General features: G+C 37.0%; 1 protein-coding gene and 1 pseudogene across 2 annotated transcripts in view; both read left to right on the top strand.

The window, feature by feature from the left end:
• Positions 1-26186, top strand: part of LOC105515695 (chromosome unknown open reading frame, human C7orf72) — a 50161-nt gene that overhangs the window by 7762 nt on the left and 16213 nt on the right. The window contains exons 2-7 of the mRNA XM_011947562.1: positions 1138-1235; positions 11780-11856; positions 16136-16274; positions 18140-18207; positions 22683-22724; positions 24135-24242. Coding sequence (XP_011802952.1) covers positions 1138-1235; positions 11780-11856; positions 16136-16274; positions 18140-18207; positions 22683-22724; positions 24135-24242 — 532 coding nt within the window. The remainder of the gene's footprint in view (positions 1-1137; positions 1236-11779; positions 11857-16135; positions 16275-18139; positions 18208-22682; positions 22725-24134; positions 24243-26186) is intronic.
• LOC105515694 lies at positions 7169-9513 on the top strand (annotated as a pseudogene). The gene has a single exon (XR_001002370.1). The product of XR_001002370.1 is annotated as a protein FAM161A pseudogene (transcript).

Raw genomic sequence — 26186 nt, 5'->3', positions numbered from 1 at the left:
ATGCATCTCTCTCTTGCTTCAACATCTCTGTGCTGTCCATCCTGATCTCATATTTTAACTTTTAAATTTACATTTTGCCAAGTTGGATTAATTCATGGAACAAAGCTGTGAGGTAGAAGACCAAGTCAGAAGCCCCCATGGGATAAGAGAAATGATCTCTATGGAAACTACCAGAGGCACTGCAGTTCTTCACCTATGCTAGTCACCTGCCCAAACCAAAGTAATCAATCTCTCTTATTAAAACCTTTCAAGGGAAATTCATCTGCAGGTTGAGTCCGAGGTTTTCATGCCCTGACCTTGGACTATTTCTTTTGCTTATCTTCTACCATTTCCTATCTACCATTTTACAATGTGCTATACCTAACATTTTTTAATTTCTATATACATTAATAGGCTCTCGTAGAGCAGGACTACCATTGGACATACTGTTTCCCTTCCTGGAACAACTACCCTTCCTCTACTTCTCCGTTTTCATCCAAGTTCTACTTAATTGTCAAGATTAGATCAGGTGTTATCTTTGGGGAGATGTCCCTAAGCCCCGACAACCTGGTTGGACTAGGTATTCTTAGGTATCCTTCCTATGCACCCCCACAGTACTCTGAGCTCAGCTATTGCTGTCTTGCCACACCATATTGAAATTATCTACTTATATGTTTGTGCTTTCTGTTTGCTTATGGACACCTCAAAACCAAGAGCCCTGTTTTTCATCTTTATATAAAAGCTTCCAATTACAGTGTACCAAATATTTTTGAAGGCTGCTTTTTATATCTGTTAGTTTTTTAGGACTTCTAATCTATCATTACATGAATTATCTGTGTAATAACCAGACTCACCTTGTGTCACCACCATCCCCAACATGTCTGTGTGCACATACATCGATGTATAGTACCAAATAGGTATCTTCCAATAATAAGTAAGAAATAACAAGTGATTCTGCACTACTATAATTAGGCTCACATAGAAATTCCAGAGCTATTCTGTTCTCACAGCTAAAAGATCCAGAAAAGTTATTAAATAATCCATTAAAAAATGAATTACAATCACACAGTCTAGCTTCTAACAGTAAATATTTCTGTTGAAAAAGAACTTTTATTGTGTTTTTAAGCAAAGTCCCATTCACTTGTTTTGTGTTTTCAGGTTGGACAAGCCCGCTGAAAGTTACTCCTTTACAACCTCATCATGAAGGACACTCAATAAGTCACATATTTACATTTGATGAGGAGGCAACATGTGCAGTAAGATTTTCTTGCTGGGTGTTATTATACAATATATGTAATTAGTTTATTTCATTGTTTAGTTATTAGATATTATATGCCCTAGACGAATAGCTACTATGTATATCGTTTTTCTTATGTTCCAGGTATTGTGCAGACCCTTGCAGTCAATGTATATTATGCATTACCTTGCATCATTCCTACAATACCATGGGGGAGGAGTGAGTAGTAGATGCAGCTGGTGCCCATCACAGACTCCCTTCACTGGCAAGTGTGTCTATTCCCAGTAGCAATGAGTGATGACCACTGAAAGGCTGATAGCCGCAAGACTAGACGACTGCACCTTCTCATGCTGTCTCTTTCAAATTTTGGTCAGTGACTGACTGACTTCTTAGGGCAACAGATAAATGCTACTCTCCAGCTGAGACTGCATTCTCACTAATTTCTTTTCCTTCTCCTATTCTACTGCCTTCACTCCCCTTGGCCTGAGGGCATTCCCACAATATATCACTTGAACAACAATCCTGTCTGAATCCCTCCTCCTTAACCAGTAATGTTGTTATTCTCATATCATTTGAGAAAACAGAAGCCCAATGATGTTGAGTAACTGACTTTTGATAAGACAGATAATAAATATAAAACCAAAATTTTAATGTAAATATTTTTCAGAATTTAAGGATTATATTCCTAATCATCTTCCTGTGTAGATTTTTTAGTCTCTAAATCCTTGGCATTTAAATTGAGATACTTAAAGACTCCTAAGACATACACAGAGATATAAAAACATTTTTAAAAAAAGCTTTATTGAGATATATGTCATGCACCATAAAATTCAGTCCCTTAAAGTGTGCAATTCAATGTTCTTAGAATATTCAGAGTTGTGCAACCATCACCACAATCTAATTTTAGATTTTTATTACCTCAAAAAAACCCATATTCATTAGCAGTAAAAGCATGAATACATTGTAAAGAATCAATTTCCATTTCTGTGACTCCTATATGTATTTCTTCTAAAATTCATCTGCCTGGGAATTTACCCGTATAGTGCCATGTTGATTTCTTTTTTTCTCACCTTTTCCTTCACAATAACCCTTTCTAGTTTACCACAAAGGGAAATGGGGCATACCTGTCACTTATTAACAGCTGTACTACAGTACATGGCCATGAAACGAAGAGCCTGAGTCATTTAAAGTACGTGTCCTCAATACCTCCTTTACTCAGGATGTCACACACATGGTAGGACTTTATGTTTTTCTTTGTCCTACATATTTTTCTTTTATAAGAAAATTATGGTATTAGAAACAGTGGCAATTTTGTCTGTTCTAGGCTATTCTGAATTTAGACAAAATTCATAATGTGATTGCAAGGGCAATGAAAATTTTTATTTATTAGTTTTACTTATTCTATCTTAAAACTCTTATCAAAAGATCCATTGGTCCTGTAGGTAAATCCCGTGAGAGCAAATCAAAGTGAACCTTATAAGAAATTGAAGACCTCGTTGCCTTTTTAAAAAAATCTATGCTACAAATTTATGGCAAGATTCCATGCTTTAACTATTTTAAAACTAGAATTCTGAAGTAGGAACTTGTCATGGAAAAGCTTATTAGCATACTTATTTAAATTTAAAATAAGTTTAGACTTTTTATAGCAGTGAATAAATCTAGGTATTATTTCCAGTAGTGGAAGCTAAGTAATATGGACCAATATTTCCAATGGCAAAACAACTGGATTAATATTCCTTTTTTCTAATAAGGTAGAGAGAAATTACTAGGCCAACAAGAGGATAGATGCTCTAAAATTTAAGCCTAGCACTTAGGGACACTTTGATACTGAAAGAATTTGCAATTTTTGAAGAGGCAACCAGAAGTTTGATCTGAACTTTTGGTGGTGTCATAGGCGTAAAAGATCAGAAGCTGGAGTTGATCCATGAAAAACACCTATGACTGTGGGCTGAATACCTGGAGGCCTGAATCCTACAAGTAAGGATAGGTCAATAGTAGAAAGCACTTGAATAGACTGCAGCCTAGCTTAATCCAAGTAAACAAGAAAACTTCCAGTCCTGAACTAGGATGAAGGTGATCCTAGACTGCTCTCATTTCCAGAAATCAGACAGAAATAAACAACATTTTTCTTTGAAGGAAGATATTATCTTATTAAATCTCAAAGTATTTTTATTGAAACTTTTTTTTTTTTTTTTTTTTTGAGACAGAGTCTTGCTCTTTCGCCCAGGCTGGAGTGCAGTGGCGCGATCTCAGCTCACTGCAAGCTCCGCCTCCTGGGTTCATGCCATTCTCCTGCCTCAGCCTCCCGAGTAGCTGGGACTGCAGGAGCCCACCACCACACCCGGCTAATTTTTTGTATTTTTAGTAGAGACGGGGTTTCACCATGTTAGCCAGGATGGTCTCGATCTCCTGACACCATTCCACCCGCCTCCGCCTCCCAAAGTGCTGGGATTACAGGTGTGAGCCACCACGCCCAGCCAAAAACTTTTAAAGTGTAATGTTCAACACATAATTAACAGTATCCAAACACGTAAGGAGAAAGTACACTGTGAGTGAGAATCAGCAGAAATGAAAGAAAACAGAAACAGACACATATTGAGTCCATACATTGCAAATATGCATAAAATGTTCAAGGAGAAAAAAAAATGAGCTCACAATTTTTGTAAAAAAATTATAAATTACCAGAAATTAGAAGACTGGGGGAGGGGCTGGGCATGGTGTCTCACACCTGTAATCTTAGCACTTTGGGAGGCCAAGGCAGGATTACTTGAAGCCAGGAGTTTGAGACCAGCCTGGCCAACATGGCGAAACCCCATCTCTACTAAAAATACAAATATTAGGCCAGGCACAGTGGCTCACACCTGTAATCCTAGCACTTTGGGAGGCCAAGATGGGCGGATCACCTGAGGTCAGGAGTTAGAGATCAGTCTGGCCAACATGGCAAAACCCCATCTGTATTAAAAATAAAAATACAAAAATTATCTGGGTGTGGTGGCACATGTCTAGGAGGCCAAGGCAGGTGGATCTCCTGAGGTCAGGAGTTCAAAACCAGTCTGGCCAACATGGGAAAACCCCATCTCTATTAAAAATACAACAATTATCCAGGTGTGGTGGCACATGTCTGTAGTCCCAGCTACTTGGGAAACTAAGGCAGGAGAATCGCTTGAACCCAGGAGGCAGAGGTTGCAGTGAGCCAAGATAGTGCCACTGTACTCCACACTCCAGTCTGGATGACAGAGTGAGACTCTGTCTCAACAAGAAAGAAAAAGAAAGAAAGAAAATAACAAAAAGAAAAGAAAATTGGGGGTAAAAGTAATTCCAGAACTGAAAAATACAATAAACAAAATGTTTTAAAAGCCCAAAGGTTTTGCTTTGAAAGCATTAACAAAAGTGATAAACTTATTGTTAGTCTGATCAAGGAAAGAGAACACATATTACCAATATAAAAAATTACAGATCCTAAAAAACGATAAGGGAATATTACAAACTTCTATGTGCCAGTTCTTTTGGCACTTAGACGAAATGAACAAAATCTTTAAAAATACAAGTTAACAAAATTAATACTAGATAAAATAGAATATGATAAATGCATATATATATTTATAAAATACATAGAGTTCTTTTTTTTTTAATCAAAAGACTTACCACAGTGAAAACTTCAGGCCTAGATAGTTTTACTGATAAATATTATCAGACATTCTAGGAAACAACCACCAATCTTATGTAGGTTATTTCAGAAAATAAAAGAGGGAGTACTTCTCCAACAATTTTAGGAGTCTAACTTTACCTTATACAACAAAATTAGACAAAGATTTTACAAAAAATAGAGGAAATCATAGATTAATATTTCTCACATACACAAACACAAACATCTTTACAAAGCAAATAAATAAACAATAATTTATAGAAAAAATATAATCAAGTAAACTTTATCTCAGGAATGGAAATATTCACTTACCATTAAAAATTAATCAATGCAATTTAACATACTAATGGAATAAAGGAGAAAATTATTTTGCTAGATATGTCTTTGATGAATTTTTTAAAATATATGATGAACAGGTTTAAACACAAAGTAGAAAAAAGTGAAAAAGGAAATCATAAACAGAAAAGTTAATTCTTCATAGGAATAGAAAAAAAGTACTAAATTTATGTGAAAACACAAAAGACCTGTAATAGCCAAAGCAATGCTGTGCAAAATAAGAAAGCTAGAGACATCACACTTCCTGACTTCAAAATACACCACAAAGCTGTAGTAACCAAACCAGCATGGTACTAGTATAAAAACAGACACAGAGACCAATGGAACAGATTAGGGAACCCAGATAAAAAGACACACAATTACAACCAACTCATCTTCAGCAAAGGCTCCAGGAATGCACAATGGGAAAAGGACAGTCTTTTCCATAAATGGTGCTGGGGAAACTGTATAGCCATCAGCACAAGAATGAAACTAGACCCCTACCTCTCACAATACACAAAAATCAAGTCAAAATGGGTTAAAGATTTAAGTCTAAGATCTGAAGGTCTGAAGCTATTAGAAAAAAGACATGAAGAAATGATCTAGGACATTGGTCTGGTCAAATATATTTTGTTTAAGACCTCAAAAGCACAGTCAACAAAAGTAAAAATAGAAAAAATGGGACTACATCAAGTTAAAAAGCTCTGTACAGCAAAAAAAAAAAAAAAAAAAAAAAGAAGAAGTGAAGAGACTACTCACAGAATGGGGAAAATGTTTGCAAACTACCCATCTGACAAAGGATTAATAGCCAGAATGTGTATAAGGACCTCAAACAACTCTATAGCTATGTGTATATATACATATATATATATATGTCTTATTTTATGTCTTATTCTGAAAAATGTCTATTCATATCTTTTGCTATATATATACTGATTAAAAAGGGGCAAAAGATATGACTAGACATTTTTCAGAATAAGGCATAAAAATAATCAACAGGTATGTGAAAAAATGCTCAACATCACCAATCAGAGAAATACACATCAAAACCACAATGAGATATCATCTCACACCAGTTAAAATGTCTTTTATCAAAAAGTCAGGGAATAATAAATGCTGGTGAGGATATGGAGAAAGGAAAACCTTCATTCACTGTTGGTAGAAATGTAAATTAGTACAGCCACTATGGAAAACAGCATGGAGGTTCCTCAAAAAAACTAAAACTAGAAATACTGTATGATTAAGTGATTCCACTACTGAGTATATATCCAAAAGAAAGGAAAACAATATATCGAAAAGATATCTGCATTCCCATGTTTATTGCAGCCCTGTTCGCATTAGGCAAAATGTGAACTCAACCTAAGTGTCCTTCAGTGGATGAATGGATAGAGAAAATGTGGTATATACACACAATGGAATATTATTCAGCCATAAAAGAATAAAATTCTGTCATTTGTACCAACACGGATGGAACTGGAGGTCATTATGTTAAATGAAATAAGCCACGCTGGCTCCCGCGGGAGACATGTTAGGTAGCGCGACGCCAACCTTGCTACTCTTCAGAGGCCGCCACCTGCTTTCCTCCTCCGCCGCCGTCTCCTCCATCAACCGTCTCCTTCTAACATATTATTGCAGTTAATAAAAAAGCGCTCTTTTCACAAAAGCAGTTGTTTCATTGTATAATGTGAGAAGTCTGCGTTCAGGCGGTTAAACGCAAAGGAGAGGAAAAGTGCCCTGTTCAGCCTGCCAACCTTCGGAACCAGCAAACAGACTCGGTACTGACCGCCACGATCCAGTAAGCACCCGACTCGGGTCTCTGGCAGCCTGAGAGGAGTTTGTGTGACTTTTGGTCCCTGGCGGCTCCTGTAGTGTCCCCAGTTACGGCGCCCATAGCAACCGGCTCCCTAGCTAGGAGCCCCCGGGTCGCCAGGGGCCGCACCAGCTTTCCCGCCCCGGGCCAGCGCAAGCGCTCAGGTCCCGGAGGCGGGGCGATGGCCGCCTCCCACCGAGCGGCAAAGCTGGTGGCCTCCAGTCTCCAGACCCCTGTAAATCCCATCACTAGAGCGCGGGTCGCCCAGTACGAACGCGAAGACCCCTTACAGGCCCTGGCGGCAGCAGAGGCGATCTTGGAGGACGAAGAGGAGGAGAAAGTGGCGCAGCCCGCTGAGGCGTCGAGCCTGATTTAGGCCAGTCTTCCTCCTTGTATGTGTCCTCCTCTGAAGAAGAGTTACCCAACCTAGAAAAAGAGTATCCTAGGAAAAACAGAATGATGGCCTATGCTAAGGAGCTTATCAACAACATGTGGAAAGATTTTTGTGTTGAAGATTATATTCGCTGTAAAGATACTGGCTTCCACGCAGCTGAGAAAACAAGGAAGAAACGAAAAGAATGGGTGCCCACGATTACAGTACCGGAGCCTTTCAAATGATGATAAGAGAACAGAAGAAAAAAGAAGAGTCCACGAAATCTAAATCAGATATTGAAATGGTACGTAAACTGCTCAAAAAACAAGAAGAGGATCCAGAGTGTAAGAAGAAATTCCGAGCCAATCCAGTTCCTGCATCTGTCTTTCTCCCCCTTTACCATGATTTAGTCAAGCAAAAAGAAGAACGGAGAAGGTCTCTGAAGGAGAAAAATAAAGAAGCTCTTTTGGCTTCACAAAAGCCATTTAAATTTATAGCAAGGGAGGAACAGAATTGAGCAGCCCAGGAAAAGCAGCTGAGAGACTTTTTTAAGTCTAAAAAGAAAACAAATCGATTTAAAGCCAGACCCATTCCTCGATCTACTTATGGTTCAACTACCAATGACAAGTTAAAAGAAGAAGAGCTCTATCAAAACCTTAGGACGCAGCTGAGAGCCCAGGAGCATTTACAGAACTCATCTCCTCTGCCTTGTAGGTCAGCTTGCGGACGCAGGAACCCCAGGTGTCCTGAACAGGCTGTAAAGTTGAAGCGTAAACACAAGGTTAGGTGCCGGACTCCTGATTTTGAGGACCTTCCTGAGAGATATCAGAAACACCTCTCAGAGCACAAGTCTCCAAAACTCTTAACGGTGTGTAAACCATTTGATCTTCATGCATCTCCACATGCATCTATTAAAAGAGAAAAAATTTTGGCAAACATCAGAGCAGATGAAGAAAAGTTAAAAGAAACACGTTGGCCTTATTTGTCTCCAGTAAGATGTGCAGGTGTAAAGCCTGTGCCGTGTAACTACAACCCTCCAGTGACCACGGTGTCTTCCAGAGGACGAGAACAAGCTGTAAGGAGATCACTTGAGGAAAAGAAAATGTTGGAAGAAGAGAGAAATCGGATCCTAACTAAACAGAAGCAAAGAATGAAAGAATTGCAGAAACTCCTGACAACCCGGGCTAAGGCTTATGACTCACATCAAAGTTTAGCTCAAATATCTAAATCCAGAGTAAAATGTCTCAGAAAGAGCGAAAAGGAAAGGATGAGAGAATACCAACGAGAACTAGAAGAAAGAGAAGAAAAATTAAAAAAGAGGCCACTGCTATTTGAAAGAGTTGCTCAGAAAAATGCAAGAATGGCAGCAGAAAAGCATTATTCTAATACCCTAAAAGCACTAGGAATATCTGATGAGTTTGTTTCAAAGAAAGGCCAAAGTGGAAAAGTACTTGAGTACTTCAACAATCAAGAGACAAAAAGTGTCACTGAAGACAAAGAAAGCTTTAATGAAGAAGAAAAAATAGAAGAAAGAGAGAATGGGGAAGAAAATTATTTTATTGATACCAACAGCCAGGATTCTTACAAGGAAAAAGATGAAGCCAATGAAGAAAGTGAAGAAGAGAAATCTGTTGAAGAATCACACTGAATCATCAAGGTCTCCTCTCTATGCCCTTGCTGTTGTTTGCAGCGTCAGGGTGTCAGCAGCTGCATTTGTGTTTAGAACATCTGTGGGGATGCCTCTGATATGTGCAGGGCTGTTGATCAAAGTCATCTGTAGCCTGAAAAGCCCAAATCCAGCTGATTGGTCATTTGATCAGTTAGAGTAAGGCTTTGCCTATTCAGTTTTAAAAATCATTGTATATGATCTGTTTGCAACTATGATTTTGTATTTTTAAAAAGTGTTTCAGAACCACAGCTGTCACAAACTGATTAGTTTTAAAAAAATACATAATTTTACTGGAAAAAATGGCGTGGTATTGAAAGCAGAGAGAAGTATTGGTCTTTGGTGATTTACTTTTTAAAAATTTTGGAAAGTGTGAATCAGTAAGTATTTTTAATTATACTATTTGCCTATTCTTTTTCTCTGCAATACACTTCACAGAATAAATCCTCAAACTTGTTTTGCTGCTCTGAGCCATTTTTAAAAGTATAGAAAAAAAATAGATACTTGCAAATTTACATTTATTTTTGCACTGAAAGTTTACTGTTAAATTGTCTACACCATCATCCCTTTTTCTTTTTATCCTTAGTTCTAGTCCAAATTATTTTTGATATTATTGGGAAAGTTTTTATACTAGCTTTTTTAAGCCTATGTATTATTACAGATGGAAGTAATTATGGCATGTGCTAAATTAGGGGCAAGTATCCCTGTTTTATATATGATGAAATTGTGCATAATAACTTGGCTAAGGCAAGTCTTCAAAGTAATTCAGATTTAATTCTTTACTGCTAGACCCAGTTGTGTTCAACTTTTTACATATTATTGCCAACATGCTTTGTCTCTCTGTGTACAGTGTTAATCTGATTTTATAAATCTATAATTTTTTTCTTTAAGCAAATTTTTGTTTTAAAATTTGAAGTCAATCATAAAGATAATACAGCGTAAGACATTTTCTTCTCTAAAAACAATCAGCATCATTTTAAAAGGATGAACTAATATAGGTGTATGTAATAGCAGTGTTTCCCAACTGGCAATTTATGCTTTAAATTAAAAAATAAGGTCGTTTTTCTCCATCAGGGGCAAATGTTTACTTGTAATTTTCTCCTTACAGTTCGTGTTAAGTTGCTTTTCACTATTGTTATATTGTAAACTCCTTGGGAGTTGGCACCACTTAAAAATTCATCTTTGTATTCCCTTAATATTTGGCACAGGATTGTACATATGGCAGGTACTTAATAAATGTTTGAATGAAAAAAAAAAAGAAATAAGCCAACTACATAAGACAAATATTGCTTGTTCCCACTGATATATGAAAGCTAAAATGGTGGATCTCATGAAGATAGAGAGTAGATTGGTGGTTACCAGAGGCCAAGAAAGGGAGTGTGGAGGGAGGATAAAGAGAGGTTGATGAATGGGTACAAATATACAGTTAGATTCAATAATTAAGACCGTGTTTGATATATCAGTGGGTGACTATAGTTAACAACAATCTGTTGTACATTTCAAAATAACCAGAGGAGAAAAATTCATATGTTTCTAGCATAAAGAAAAGATAGATATTTAAGGTGACGGATATTCCAATTAGTCTGATTTGATTTTTACAGAGTATATTAATGTATCATATTATCACATTTACCCCCAAAATCTGTAAATTTTAAAAATATGAAAGTTGATAGTAGTAGAATAGAAGGTACATACGAAAATCAGAGATAAAGCAATACAAAAATTAAGAGACATAAACCACAGGATGAAAAGTCCAATATTTGTCTGATAGTAATTCTAAAAGAAGAGAATAATTATAATTCATTGACAGTAAATAGATAAAGATGGAGAAATCGTTGATGAAAGTCATGAATTGTTAAATTGAAGAAGTATAACAAGTCCTAAGCCAGATGAACAAAAATGCATCCTCTCCTAAACGAATTCTATTGAATCTGTAAAAAATCCCAAGACAAAGATAGTGTCCTAAAAATAAGCAGAGGGGAGAAAAACAGAATACCTGCAAACAATTAAACTCAGTGTATTTTAAAAGCAACAATACATCTTCAAAATCAATTAGATAAATTTGTTACTAAAAAATCGTAACTAGAATTGAACTGGAATTCTAAACCCAAGTTAGAACATTTTTCAAAACTGAGGGTGAATAAAAACATAGAACTAGAAAAAGCTAACATTTGTGAAAGAATTAGCAAAAATTGAACTTCAGCAAAAAGAAAATGGAACCAAGTTCCTAGGGGAGAAAAAACAAGTATAATAAAAAAGCAAAAGGAGGCAAATAATTGATAAAATATCATTGAAAATTGAAATAAATAGTAACCATTGAAGATAACTATTATAACAATGATTAATTAATTTTGATAAAATAACTGGAAGATAGAGAAAAGTATCTCATAACTAATCTCCTTATGTTATTAGAAGAAAAGACAGTATGTTTAAAAAATGTTTTAATTACATTGTGCTAAAACTAAGTATTTGCGGATGTTTCCAATTCAAGAGCTTTCTCTTAAATTCTCACTTTCCATTAACTTTAATATACTTTTCGTGAATTTTAATTTAATGATTAGGACACTAGAACAATGTAAATTCCTTAAACAGGGGAGGAAAAGTAGGGAAGCGTTAAATCTGGTCAATCCAAGAGGTGCGTGAAAGAAGAAATATGAAGAAAGAGGAACCCAAAAGAAAACATGAGGACTAGAAAACAATAGCAATTTTCATTTATATTTGGTCTCTTTTAACTTACCTTTCATGCCTTCTAGGATGAAGGTGAACCACTTATTCAAACAAACAAGAAATGCAATGCAAAGGACTCATTTTACAAGTCCTCTACACAAAAGTAAGCAGTTTTCCCAGTGGAATTTTGATTTTGGAATATATTTCTTTTTCCTTCATGACACATCCTCTTTATGTCTACAATATCCTGGATCTTATGAGTGACCCAGAGAACATCAAACGCAGACATTTACTTATATTGATTGCTAAAATAAACATTGAAGGAAGAGTCTTAAGGCACACCTATGCTTGATGGAAGAATAAAACCAAAACAGACAGTAAATGGTCAAAGAGAGAGGGGGGGGGATAAGAGTACTGTATCCTAGAAAGCCAAGACAGAGAAAGTTTAAAGGGGAGAATTCATTGACTCAGTCAACAGATACATTGGGTACCTATTACGAATCTATGTCTTAAACTATGAGCTACATCAGTGAGTAGGCAAAGATCTCTGCTCTCAGGATCTCTCATTATAAAGGTGTATTGGTCTGTTTCCATACTGCTAATAAAGACATACCCAAGACTGGGTAATTTATAAAGGAAAGAGGTTTAATTGACACAGTTCCACATGGCTGAGGAGGTCTTACAATCATGGCAGAAGGCAAGGAGGAGCAAAGTTACGTCTTACATGGTGGCAGTCAGGAGAGCCTGTGCAGGGGAACTCCCATGTATAAAACCGTCAGATCTCGTGAGACTTATTCACTACCACGAAAACGGTATGAGGGAAACTGCCCCCATGATTCAATTATCTCCACCTGGCCCCACCCTAGACAGGTAAGGATTATTACAATTTAAGGTGAGATTTCGGTGAGGACACAGCCAAACCATATCAAAAGGAGAACAGATAATAATAAGCAAATACACTAAGAAAGTAAATAGACCATATCTTAGAAAGTGACAGATAAGTCTATGAAGAAAAGGTAGAACAGGACAAGATCTGGAGTCCCACATGTACAGGGTAGCAGGCTTCAGTAATAAGTAGGAGGTGTGGGGAGGCCTCCCCAGGTGCTGAGGGGTGTGCAGAAATTTGGAGGAGTTGAGAGAGCAGCCATGCAGAGACTTGGAGTGATTCTATTCCCCGAAGAGGGAATATAGAGCAAAAGCCCAGGTCAGAAGTGTGCTTAAGATGTTAAGGAAGAACAAAAGTCGAGGGTGCCTGGAGTAGGATAACATTAGGGTAAGAGGAGGGAGTAGCAAAAGGAGAGGTCAGAGAAGTGCTAGGAACCAGATCTTGTGGGATACTTTAAGCAATTGTAATTACCAGGACTGTCATTCTGAGTGACATGAGGCTTTAGGAGAGGAGTGGAAAGATCAGACTTATACATGAAGATAATAATCATGGTGGCTGCTGTGTTCAAAGTGGATTTTTGCAGGGGAGAAAAGATGGAACACCTGTTAGGAGGTTATTGTTGTCATTTAGGATAGAGATAATGGTAGCCTAGGGGAGAGTGCTGGCAGAAAAATTTGTAAGCAACGATTGAGTTCTGGATGTATGTTGAATGTAGAGCCAACACAATTTTCTGATTGTGATGAATCTGGAAAAAAGAGGACTCAAAAATGATTCTAAGACTTTGGCCTATGCAGCTGGATGTACTGAGGTTCCCATTTCATAACAAGGTGAAGGTAGTGGAGAAGTCAGTTTTACATACATTGAGTATAAAGATGTTCATTAGACATCCAAGTGGATATGTCAAGTAGGCAGTGTGAAATGTGGATTTGAAGTTTGAAACAGATGCCTGGGCTACAGAAATCAACCCGGGTGTCATAGCTTATAGAAAGGTATGTAAAGCCATGGCACTGAATGAGAACACTAAAGGAGAACTGTAGTCAGACAGGCAAAGGGCACTGAGTCCTGGCATCTCGTTAAAAAAGAGAAAAAAAAGAGGAGAAACCAGCAATCAAGACTGAGAAGGAGCAACCAGTAAAGCAGGAGGAAGATGAAGAGTCTAGGTCCTAGAAGGCATATTGAGGATGTGTTCAGGAAGGAGTAATGAAAACCTATTCACATAAAAAAATAGGTCAAGTGGGATGAGCCCCGAGAATGGATAATGGGGCTGACTAGTGGATTTAGAATTCAGCAGAGTGATAGAGTGAAGGCCAAAACACATGGCATGGCACAGAGAAATAGATGAAGAGGGAAAGAGAGGCAGCAAAAAGAATTAAAAAATGACAACACGTGTGGACCTCAAAGTGCTTCATGTCTGCTCACTCTTTTTTCTTCACGTTTTGAACACTTCAGACAGCCTTCACATTTCAACTTCATTTTTTTCTCATTCAAATTGGAAGTATACCCATGACCAAACATAGTGTCATGAAACACATGTATGAATGCCTACTACATGTGTTATGTAGTAGTCATGGAGTGTTATGAAAACATTTTAAAACATGATACAAAGTTGGATTTCAAAGTGTTAGAACAACATGAGAAAAAAGCCTTGTTCATTAGCCAACTTGGATCCAACTCTAGGGCTCAAAACATACCTGCTTGCTGAATATGGGACTTTGGCATCCTCCATCCTTTTTCGTCTCAATTTTCTTATCTTAAAAAGGAAGGTTGATGACTAAATGGCCCCTAAATTCCTCTCTCACTTTTGGGTTTATTTCCCATTGTATTCTTATCTTGATTTTAATTTTAAAAATTTCTGTGATCATCTCAGAAACAGTTAATATTTTGATTAAGGACATGATACTTCACTCAGAATGGAAAAGTTTTATTATAAGACAAAGTATCAAATCATTGTATTAAGTAGTCTATATTTAAACATAAAAATGTCCTTGGGGAAAAGTTTATTACCTTCATGGAAAATTCCATAAAATATTTATGAAATTTATCAGAGGCTCAAACAGTGAGGTATCTTTTAAGCTTTCATTGAACTCACGGATTAATTTCTTACATACAATGCTAGTCAGATATGTTAGAAAACATTTAAGACTTTGCTATGATTTAAAATATCTTGTTATATTTAGTACTTCTATGACACTAATTTTAAGATAAGTAAGTTCAAAATGTGTTCACACACAACAAAAACACTATGGACTCATCACTGATCTATTTAACTTTTCCAATGTTATGTTTTTTAATTTTCACAGCATTCCTATGTGGTAGAGACAATTTTTGTATTGGTTCTTGTTCTCTCTTGTATCACAAACACCTCGCACAAGACTTGAAATATAGTCAACTATGAACAAATATGTGTTGAGGAAGTGAGAATCACTGATAATTCTTTTAAAAATGACTTGACTGACAGGGGATTTTTTTGGAAGGGTATGCCTTGTCCAGAGAATGGAAAGATCAAGTTTCGCACTAAGTGTGGATAGGGCAGGAGAAGGTCTGGGGATCCATCCATCTTGTCATAAAAGTCTTTAGAATGCGGGTTGTATGGTTTTCACTCAGGATCAAATTGGAATTGATTTCACCGTGTCTGTCATATATGCCTGTGAAAAAGAACAACTTTCAAAACTCCGAAGATCCCCATATTTTTGTGTGTGTGTGTGTGTGTGTGTGTGTGAAATAATTGCATTTCATAGGATGGCTGAAGCCCTTCAACCATGCTAAAAAAACTTGTGCAATTTGGCTGCATTAGTGTGGAATAGTGGGAATGCTGCTGAATCTTATGCGGATTATGTGGATTTGAGTCCTGACTTTGACCAATAGCTGACCGTAAGCAAAGGAAATCAGTTTTCTAAGCCATAGTTTATTTGTAAATTAATGGTATTCTCTGAAGGTCAAATGAGCATTTTTTTGGAAACTGCAAGATGTATGTAAGTTTTCTATTTCTGTGTGACAGACTGCAGGAATTTAGTAGCTTTTGTTATCTGGCAGTCCTGTAGGTCAGAAGTCTAGGCATGTTCCAACTGGGTTCACTGTTTAGGGTTCCCTAAAGCTGGAATCAAGGTGTCAGCTGAGACTGGGTTCTCATCTTCCAAGACCATTCAGGTTGTTGACAGAATTCCGTTCATTGTGGCTGTAGGACTGATATTTGTTCAAGAGAAAACAAAGAGCATGTGTTGCTGTTTCGTGTCTCTTTTTGGAGCTTGCTTGCTTAGATTGGGCCTATTCAGGACAATCCCACCATCTGATTAACTCAAATTCAACCGATTAGGGACTTTACTACATGTGCCAATCTCTTGAGGCATATAAAATCACATAACACAGGAGTACTATCTCATCATAATCACTTGTTCTGCCTACTGTCCAGGGGAGGTGATTATATATGGTATGCACACCAAGGGGCAGGGGTCCTCGGCATCATCTTCAGATTCTTCTTATCACAGTATAATATTGTTATAAACTTCACCAATTGAATATGCTTTTCATAAGATGTTTCTATTTAATAACTTCATAGAGCTTATGAAGATGTTCCTTGGGATAAGATGCTACCACCAAAACTTGTTCCAGAAGAAACAACATTGGAAAAAGCCGCTGACCCCATCTCACAGTGTTTTACACTGAAAAGATACAAAGGGTTGCCAGCAATAACTCAGGTCAGCAGACTTCTCTGAGCAATAATGTATTTCTCATTGTTACTGAAATGAGTTCCAAAACTTTAAGTCAAAATAATACTTATCTTATTGTTAACAATACATAAGGAAGTAAATTTATGTAAGATAGGTAAATATACATATACACACGCACACATATGCACACACACATATGTATGGAGTTGAAATTTCCATAATTGTACAAGTTATTGATGACTGCAAATACTTTGATATTTTCAATATTTAAAACTTTTATTGATTATATAAAGACTACTTCTTTCTCAAAAGTCATTTGCAATGACTGTGTTTATTTCTGGAATTGCAAGAGAATGAGTAAATAATGAAGAAGACAGAAATAATTTTACCAGATAACCTATGCTGAAGATGGCTCTTCACACAGGATCTAGATCTTAGCTCTGTACCTTTCATGGCAAAAAGAGAAAATCCATAGATTGCTATCTGATGTTATCACTTATTATGTGATAAAACAAAGCATACCAATTTTTCAGTAGTGACACTCATTCTTTTCATTTCTGAGTATCAAGAAGAATTTATCACATGAATTATCATATCTATGCCATAGCCAGAGAACTTTTCCTCATGTGTGAATCTGTTTGTGTTACTCCACTGATTAAACCCATCGCTTTTTATTAAAAAAAAAAAAATCCATACTCCTTGACATGACACAGACCCAATTCTCCAATATTTGTCCATGGTTCCCTCCTTAGCATCATCCCTGTCCCATTCTTGTCTTCTTACTGTTCCACTTTATTGGCCAAACATCACTCCTCACTGTTCTCTGTCCTATCTCTGCTGAGCTTCTCTCAAGTCTCAAGTCTGCCATACTCTTTTCCAGGTTGTGTGCTTTGCAAAGAGTGTTCCACTGCCTTCATCACTCTCCCTATTTATGCCAGGTGAATCTCAAGAATTCTTCAGGTCCTATTGTAGCCCTCACTTTTGACCTCCCAACACTGGATTAGATGTCTCAGCTTTGTGCTTGCAAAGTACCTTCTACTTCCATTGATTCCTTTATCCTTTTGTGCCACTTCTCACTGCGTAGGAGTCTTGTTAAGACCTTGGACTGTTTCCCATAATGAAGTTTTTGAGTACATAAAATCCATAGGATTAAAAAGAAAATCAATTATATTGAAATACAGCTCTTAATATAGATCCCAAGAGGTCCATTGATGATAGGTTAAGAAGCCCATATTTTCTTGTAAAATTTATTCAGCTTTTACAGAGGAAAATGATAATGAAAGAGGAAAAACATGGCTTTAATATAAAGACTCAAACCTGAGATTTTCACATAGAAAAAGTTAATTAAAAGAAAAATATATATGGTTTCATCTAGGTAATTTTAAAGGATTGCTAAACTACTTTAAAATATTTTTATACCTGTGAAAGTTGGTCCTTTCATTACACATTCCTTGGCGTTAAACTCTACTAGCATCCAAAGTCCTTCTTGGGCCAGATGAGATTCAAAGCTTAGGATCTAGCCTGGTTTGGAAGTGGGAGACTGGCCTGAGTTTGCAGAGGGTAGGCTACAGTGGATCCAAGTCAGAACAGTAGCTAAGGATGAAAACTAAAATCAGACCTTCCACATGGGTTTCAATCTGAAACAGGTGGATAATGAGACAGATTCCAGCTATGAGAAAACAAATTGAAATTGGAAGTTTGAGACCAGAGCAAAGACCATGAGTGGCTCCAGACTGAATCCATGAAGTGCTAGGAAAGCTTGAAGAATATGTTTCCTAGAGAGCCTGGGACATGGCTGTGATGTGGAAAGGACTGTCAAGGGCACAGGAACTTATCCACCAGAAATTATAATGTGCTCATTAACTGTCATTGATTTTGATGATTATTTTCAGATGGTTGGTGAGCTCTGGGACAGATTTCAAACAAGATCTTTCTTGGCACCAGTCAAACCAGTTAATTTGTAAGTTTTATCTCCTGAAATTCTCACACTAGGTTTTTCATTATCATGTATTATAATTAAGAAGCTGATGCTGTAGCCCATGGCTTAGAGGGGTGGGTGAGGAATATGTTCTCTGATGGAGACCAACCCAGGGACCCCCTGACTCACATCCTTAGGGCTGGGAAGATGACCCAAATCCCAGGACAGTTGCTCAGTGTGCCTGCTTCCTTTACTTTCTCTTTACCCTCCTTAACATTTAGAATATTGGATGCACCATAACCATTTTGGAAAACTGAGTGTGGTGACTCATGCTTATAATCAGAGCATTTTGGGAAGCCAAGGTGGGAGAATTACTTGAGCCCAGGGGGTAGAGACCACCCTGGATGGTCTGTAATTGAAATTGAGTTATAATTTCTCTTTTGTAGACATGGTAAGACCCCATCTCTACAAAAATAAGAAAAATAAAAATTAACTAGCCAAGAGGGATGGTGGTGCACCTGTAGTCCCAAGTACTCGGGAGGCTGAGGCAGGAAGATCCCTTGAGCCCAGAAGTTCCAGGCGGCACTGAGCCATGATTACACCACTGCATTCCAACCTGGGTGACACAGCAAGATCCTGCCTTAAAAAATAAATAAATAGGCCGAGCACAGTGGCTCATGCCTGTAATCCCAGCACTTTTGGAGGCCTAGGCAGAGGATTACCTGAGGTCAGGAATTTGACCAACATGGTGAAACCCTGCCTGTAATCCCAGCTACTTGGGAGGCTGAGGCAGGAGAATCGCTTGGATCCAGGAGGTGGAGATTACAGTGAGCTGAGATCATGCCACTGAACTCCAGCCTGGGCAAGGAGCGAGACTCCATCTCAAATAAATAAATAAAATAATATAAAATAGGGAGGGCTTATAAATAATCTGATATAAACAATTATAATGTCGCTAAAATCCATGGACTTCACATAAAATAGATTATACATTATTTTCTATCAATTTTTGTATTATATAGTTACTTTGTGTTCTATTAATGTTAGAAACTATGGTTTTATTACTACTACTTCCTTACATGTAATTTTCACATTTAGTCTAAAAAATCTTGGTGTTTCTGCCTTTGAAAACATCACAATATTGTCTCTTCATTTTTGCTCTTAACACAACTTACAACACAGGTTATCATCTTTGTTTTTATCTTGTATTCATTTTTGAATATTTTATGTACACAAAAATGTATAAGAATGTGATATAGTTTGTGTATCTGCTCCCCAACTTCAGAAATAAAATATTACTTACACAATGGAAAATTTCTATATACTTTTTTCTAAGCACATCTATCTTCCTCAGGGAGCATGACTAGTATTCTGGATTTGACGTTCACATTTTCATGCATTCTTTTAATATTTTAAAACATACGTGTTATTGTTAACCAATATATGGAACTGTGTTCTTTGTTTATAAACCCAGTATTAGTGGTATCATACATATATTTATGCAAGTTTATATTTTGTTCATATGAAAAAGTACATATGAGGAAGTAACACTAATAAAGTCATAGTTTCAAACATTAATAGAACACAAAGTAACTATATGAAACAAAAATTGATATAAAATAATTTACATTATTTAATTTTACGTTATTTAGTTTTACATTATTTTAATTTACACAAAAATTTATATTTGTGTTTGTAAGATTCATATCTGTTGACAACTGTGTTTCTAGGCATTTGTTTTCATTGTTGTAGAGTCTTCCTTTAAATGGATGTGCCAAAAATTATTCATCCATTCTCATAATTTTCTGATTTTTAGTATAGTTCGTACAGTGCCCACATACCTTCACATACCTAAGTGTAAAAATATTTCTGAGTTTTGTATACTCATATTTATGTCTAGAATTGTTGGGTCATGTGATGTGTACTTTTCTGCTTTTTACATATTGCTATGTTCTTCTCCAAATGAGTTTTAACAATGGAATCTCCCATTATAAGTGCTTGGGTTCCCATTACTGCACATCACAGCCAGTGTTTAGAATTTTCAGATTTAAAAAAAAAAAAAAATCCAATCTTATGAATAACAAATTGTGCTCCATTATAATTTTAGTTTACGTCTACCTGATTACTAACAATCAGTTTTTGCAAGTTTATGACCTGTTTGAATTTTCACATCTATAACTTGCCTGCTCATATATTTTGTCCCTTTTGCTGTTGGGTTTTCACTTATTGATTGTCACAACTTTTCTGTTCAATATGCTGGGTAAAAATCCTTTCTTGGTAATATGCATCAAAGTATCCCCTTCTAGTCTGTGACTTTTTTATTTTAAGACTTCTATTTTTGCTTATCTGAAGTTTTGAATTTTAATGTAACGAAATTCATCAATATTTTTCTTCAGGTTTTGTTGTTTTTGTGAAGATTTTAATGACTGTTTCCCTGCCTCAAAAGAATAAAGATATTCTCCTTTTATAACTTTTTTTCTAAAATATTCAAAATTTTGCTTTTCACATTTATTATTTTTAAAGCATTTGATTTTTACTTATGATAAGAGCTAGGGATCCATTTTCCCAACGTAAATAAGCAATTATGCTAGTTCAGTTTAATGAGAGGATCTTACTAAACAGTTTAATGAGTGATTTGTAGGCCTGTTGGGTAAAGCCTGTGAGTGCTGAGTCACAATCAGCATTTTGCAAAAATAAAGTTGAATAGGAAATATAATAAAGTGAATCACATGGAATTTTGAAATGGAGCTATGTGTTTTTCAATAACTACTGTGGGCAATTATGGAGAATAGCGTGAGAGAGACAGACATCACTTACGAAAAACACGTGCTATTCCGGAAAAAAATTATTCATTCTATCTTTTGCTCCCTGGAATTTCATCTGATTTTCTGGTTTTTAGATGATCAATTTGATCATCACCTCAGTGGAATGGTCAGTCTTATATATTTAACTTTATATTTACCTAATCCAAATTAAATTTAAAGCAAAATGGAGGAGATATTGGTCCACAGCAAAACTAATGAGAGTTTTTGCTAAATTTTAATTATCAAAAATCAGTATCAAGGATATCATTTTTAAAATCTTTAACAATTGCACCACTTCAATAAAAGTAGTATAAAGTGACCTTTAAAGGGGATTTTTTGAGTAACTGGTAGAAAAAAGAATGAAATGGAAATACACAATACTGTACTCAAGTCTGACTGCTGGATCTAGAAATGCAAACAGTGACAGTATGGAGAAGAATGTTGAGTCTTGTCAGAAAACTACCATTTTATTGAACCATATCTAAAAATGATGTGTAAGATTTTTGATAAAAATTATTTAAAGTATGGTTTTCTCAAATGTGTAAAATACCCTGCTATAGACTCCAATGTGTAAATTGAATAGTAATAATTTAAATAAAAGATTGAAATAGTTAAAAATTTAAGATTCTTGGCCAGGTGCATGGGCTCACATCTGTAATCCCAGCACTTTGGGAGACTGAGACAGGCAGATCACGAGGTCAGGAGATCAAGACCATCCTGGCCAACATAGTGAAACCCCGTCTCTACTAAAAATACAAAAATTAGCTGGATGTGGCGGCAGGTGCCTGTAATCACAGCTACTCGAGAGGCAGAGGCAGAAGAATCGCTTGAACCTGGGAGGTGGAGGTTGCAGTAAGCCAAGATTGTGCCACTGCACTCCAGCCTAGGCAACAAGAGCGAGACACCAACTCAAAAAACAAAACAAAACAAAAAAATCAAAAAAACAAAAAAAGAGATTCTTGTTTATATAGCACGCTGAAATTGATGATGATCCCATTTGAATACCTTTTTTAAAATGTAATTTTTTTGTACTAATTCTTAATATGCGAATGTTGGTTCTAAAACTTCATTGGTATATTGGTATTTTTAATTTACATATCATGTGGTAAAATGGCAAATAGCTCAGGGAGATGATAATTTTTTTATTCCAGTTTACATGTATCCACTTAATTTATTGATTATAAGTCAGCTGGCAAATGAAAAGCTATGTGTGTTAGTCAGCACTGCAGAATTCTTCAGCATACTATTCACAATGGAAGGCTCCTGTATGTAAATGTTCCTTCCAAGAACCCACACAAAAACCTATATGTGAACGTTTATAACAGCTTGATTCATAATCTCCAAAACCTAGAAACAACCAAGATGCCCTTCAGTAGGTAAATAGATAAAGATACTAAAGTATGCCCATACAATGGAATACTACTCAGCAATGAAAAAGAACAAATGCAATACACAACAATATAAATGAATCGGAAACACATTTTGAAAGCAGTCAGACCCAGAAGTTTATTATATGGTTCCATTTATTTGACATTCTGGAGAAAGCAAACTACATCCTTAAATAGTCTCTGTTCAAAATCACAGAGCTTTAAAGGACAATTCCTATGAGATATCCTTGAAGGCTTTTATCTTAATTAGAGAAATAGTGTAATAATTTGATGTTTATTAACGTAATTTAAATAACCCAGTTGCCTCTATTCTCTTTTTTTGAAGTGTGAGTTCAAGTTCTAGAAGTAAATATATTCCTCTCTACACGTAAGTAATGTTTCTCAGTCTTGTAAAAAAAAAATTTAGATTTGGCCAGGCGCAGTGGCTCACGCCTGTAATCCCAGCACTTTGGGAGGCGGATCACGAGGTCAGGAGATCGAGACCATCCTGGCTAACACAGTGAAACCCCGTCTCTACTAAAAATACAAAAAAATTAGCCGGGTGTGGTGGTGGGCGCCTGTAGTCCCAGCTGCTCGGGAGGCTGAGGCAAGAGAATGGCGTGAACCCGGGAGGCGGAGCTTGCAGTGAGCCGAGAGCGGGCCACTGCACTCCAGCCTGGGTGACAGAGCAAAACTCCATCTCAAAAAAAAAAAAAAAATCAGATTTATATTTTGGTTGTAGTTGCTTTTAGCTTACTCATGTTGTATTCACTTTTTAAGACAACTTATGTATTGTAACACATTTCTAATGTTTACATGGCACACAGTGCCTGTTTAATGTCAGAAGTCCCATCTGAGGTTTGGTTTTGATGAAAGAAAGAAAAAGAAAGAAAGAAAGAGAGAGAGAGAGAGAGAAAGAAAGAAAGATAGAGAAAGAAAGAGTGGTTTTTTTTGTTTTTCCAAATAGGTTACCTTTTGAAATAAAATACCTTGGATGCTACCACTATTGGGTGTTATGAATCAGGAAAACTGTTATAATTGCAGAAGGGATGAGGTGCTCGTTAACAGTGAAGTGCAGGAAATATCACCTCTTATTTTCTACATTTAATACCAGCTTTCCATAGATGGCAAAAAAGTACATTATCTGCCAATTGGGGTCTTCTCTTGGTTTTTAGATGGAAGAAAAACCTTGAAACAAAGTAGATCCAAGAATATGGAGGAGGGATCTGGACCTTTAGTCCTGGCCCACCCCCTCCCATTACTTGGCCTCTTCTGCTCTGCAGTTGACTAGTATTTCTACCAGTGGCCCCAGAAGTCCTTGAAACTCTCTCTGATTGACATTAACTCCGCCTCTCAATTTTCTCTCAGGCTCAAGGGCACGTGGCTTGTTGCCCAAGCCCCTCTGCACCCGTGAGGGTTTCCATCCACCGGTAGCCTTATTATCTCCAGCATACGCCCGCCTCTTCCTTGCCCAACCTCTAGCCAGTCTCCAAAGGAGTTGTGCTGGGGCTACAGGAACAACCCTCTTCTTTGTTCAGAAACACAAAACAGCCCTTACTCTCACTCTGGCTCAAACTTAACATCAAGGAGCATGGCACCGCTCATTCTGAAGAAGAGAAAATCATCTTTATATTTTTTTAAGGAAAATTGCTCTATCATTATGCTTTACATTTTGCATTTGGAGCCTTTGATCTATTTTGGCAAATAAATTTCCTTTGGAAGTCAGAATACTGTTCAATGGTTTCTTCTATGTTTCTTATAAAGAAACGTATGCCTTCTTTCCTTTCCATTCTAACAGTGGTCATGTGCAGTCTACAAATGCTGATGATGTTGACAACCCCTTGGGAGACATCACATCACTAGCCAAGCAGCGGTGCTCTAAGCCTCTTTATACAAACACAAGTCGGTGAGTTCCATTCATGATTATTTCCCTTGTTTTATTACTGAGGATGAAACATGATGATGGACTTTACTGTAAATGAAGGAATTTAAACGTGGCTTTTTATTGAACATAGCTGAAGAAGAAAGATACCTGCTTCCTAAAAGAAATGTGGTTTGTCACAAAAGAGATTTTGGAGATTGACTCACTTGGGGCCCTTGAGCACGTCACTTCATCTCTGTGACTTCAGTTTCTTCATCCGAAACTTGTGAGAAAAAAAATGCCACCAAGCGAGGTGATCGTGGAGGGATCAGTAATGTTTGTAAAGTATCTGAGAAATGGCTGATCACTAACAGAGAGGAATCACTGGTTTTTTTTTTTTTTGAGACGGAGTCTCACTCTGTCGCCCAGGCTGGAGTGCAGTGGCGCAATCTCGGCTCACTGCAAGCTCCGTCTCCCGGGTTCACGTCATTCTCCTGCCTCAGCCTCCGGAGTAGCTCGGACTACAGGCGCCCGCCACCACGCCCAGCTAGTTTTTTGTATTTTTAGTAGAGACGGGGTTTCACCGTGTTAGCCAGGATGGTCTCGATCTCCTGACCTCGTGATCCGCCCACCTCGGCCTCCCAAAGTGCTGGGATTACAGGCGTGAACCACTGCGCCCGGCCGAGAGGAATCACTTTTACACATAGGAACTTGAAGGCTTGTCGTGCCATGCTTCGTCCTGAGGAAGGAGTCAGTGGGCTGGATTCTTCCATACATTCTGCAAGGAAATCATTGCTATTACACGTAATAATTCTAAAAATCTAAAGGAAGGATATAGGAAGAAAGCCAATTTGAAATATTCTTCGGGCACAACACTTTAGGATTGTTTCTTCTTTGATACGTATATCTAAATTTTGAAATGTTTTATGAAACATTCTTGCTAAAGAAAACATTCTTTGGGGTCATTTCTTCAAAAAGAGTGAAGAGCAGTATGGCAGCATTTTAAAGATTTGATGTAAAAATGAACCACTTAACTTCAAGAAATTGGGCGTATAACATTCCTACTTCATCTTGCTGTTAATTTCTGTTTTTAAGGAAATGATATTTTGAGCGAATCATAGAAAAGAATTGAAGACATTAATTGTACTTATCTGATTTGGGCACCAGAGGGCCTCCAAGGTTGCAAAGTTTCTTCTTTTGATTTGCTTTCAATTTTTTACAGAATCTTAACCTGTTAACACAAAGAAATGTTTTTCATTTTTATTTATAAAATATTGACAGACACAGAAAGATATAGTGTCACATATGACATATCAAATAACATAAGTAAACGCCTGTCTATCCCCCACCTAGTAACATACAGAATCGTACTCAAAGGTTTTCAACCATGTGTGTGGCCCCAATTTCATTGCCCATGCTTCTGCTTCCCCAGCTCAGAAGTTAAACTCGTTAGACTTTATGCCTTTCTTTTGCTTAGTTTTCTTTCTAGTTTTGATACATACATATGAATCTCTAAACAAATTATTATGTAGTTTCCACAATACTGCTTGAGCTAAAAAGCAAAGTACAGGAGAATACAAACAATATGATGTCATTTGCATATGAGTAGATGAGCTTACTTTGTGCCAAGTAAGGAATAGAGAACCATCCTATTCAAACGCAAGTATGTCTCCTCTTGAATTTTTTCATCTTAAAGTTTCTTGAAGAGAAATGGCTTTATGATATTTTTAGGGTTTTTTTAATGATTGGTGGCACTTAATCATGGCTGGGAAGCCCTGCTATACCCTTGCCTTTTCAGTGAAAGCCTTTTTTTTTTTTTAGAGACAGAGTCTTACTCTGTCACCCAGACTGAAGTGCAGTAGTGTGATCTCGGCTCACTGCAACCTTTGCCTCCCAGGTGCAAGTGATTCTCCTGCATCAGCCTCCCAAGTAGCAGGGATTACAGGTGCACAGCACCATGCCTGGTTAATTTTTTTGTAATTTTAGTAG

Source organism: Colobus angolensis, unplaced genomic scaffold (assembly GCF_000951035.1).
Source record: "Colobus angolensis palliatus isolate OR3802 unplaced genomic scaffold, Cang.pa_1.0 Scaffold268, whole genome shotgun sequence".
Taxonomy (NCBI): domain Eukaryota; kingdom Metazoa; phylum Chordata; class Mammalia; order Primates; family Cercopithecidae; genus Colobus; species Colobus angolensis.
This window is presented reverse-complemented; position numbering and strand designations above follow the sequence as displayed.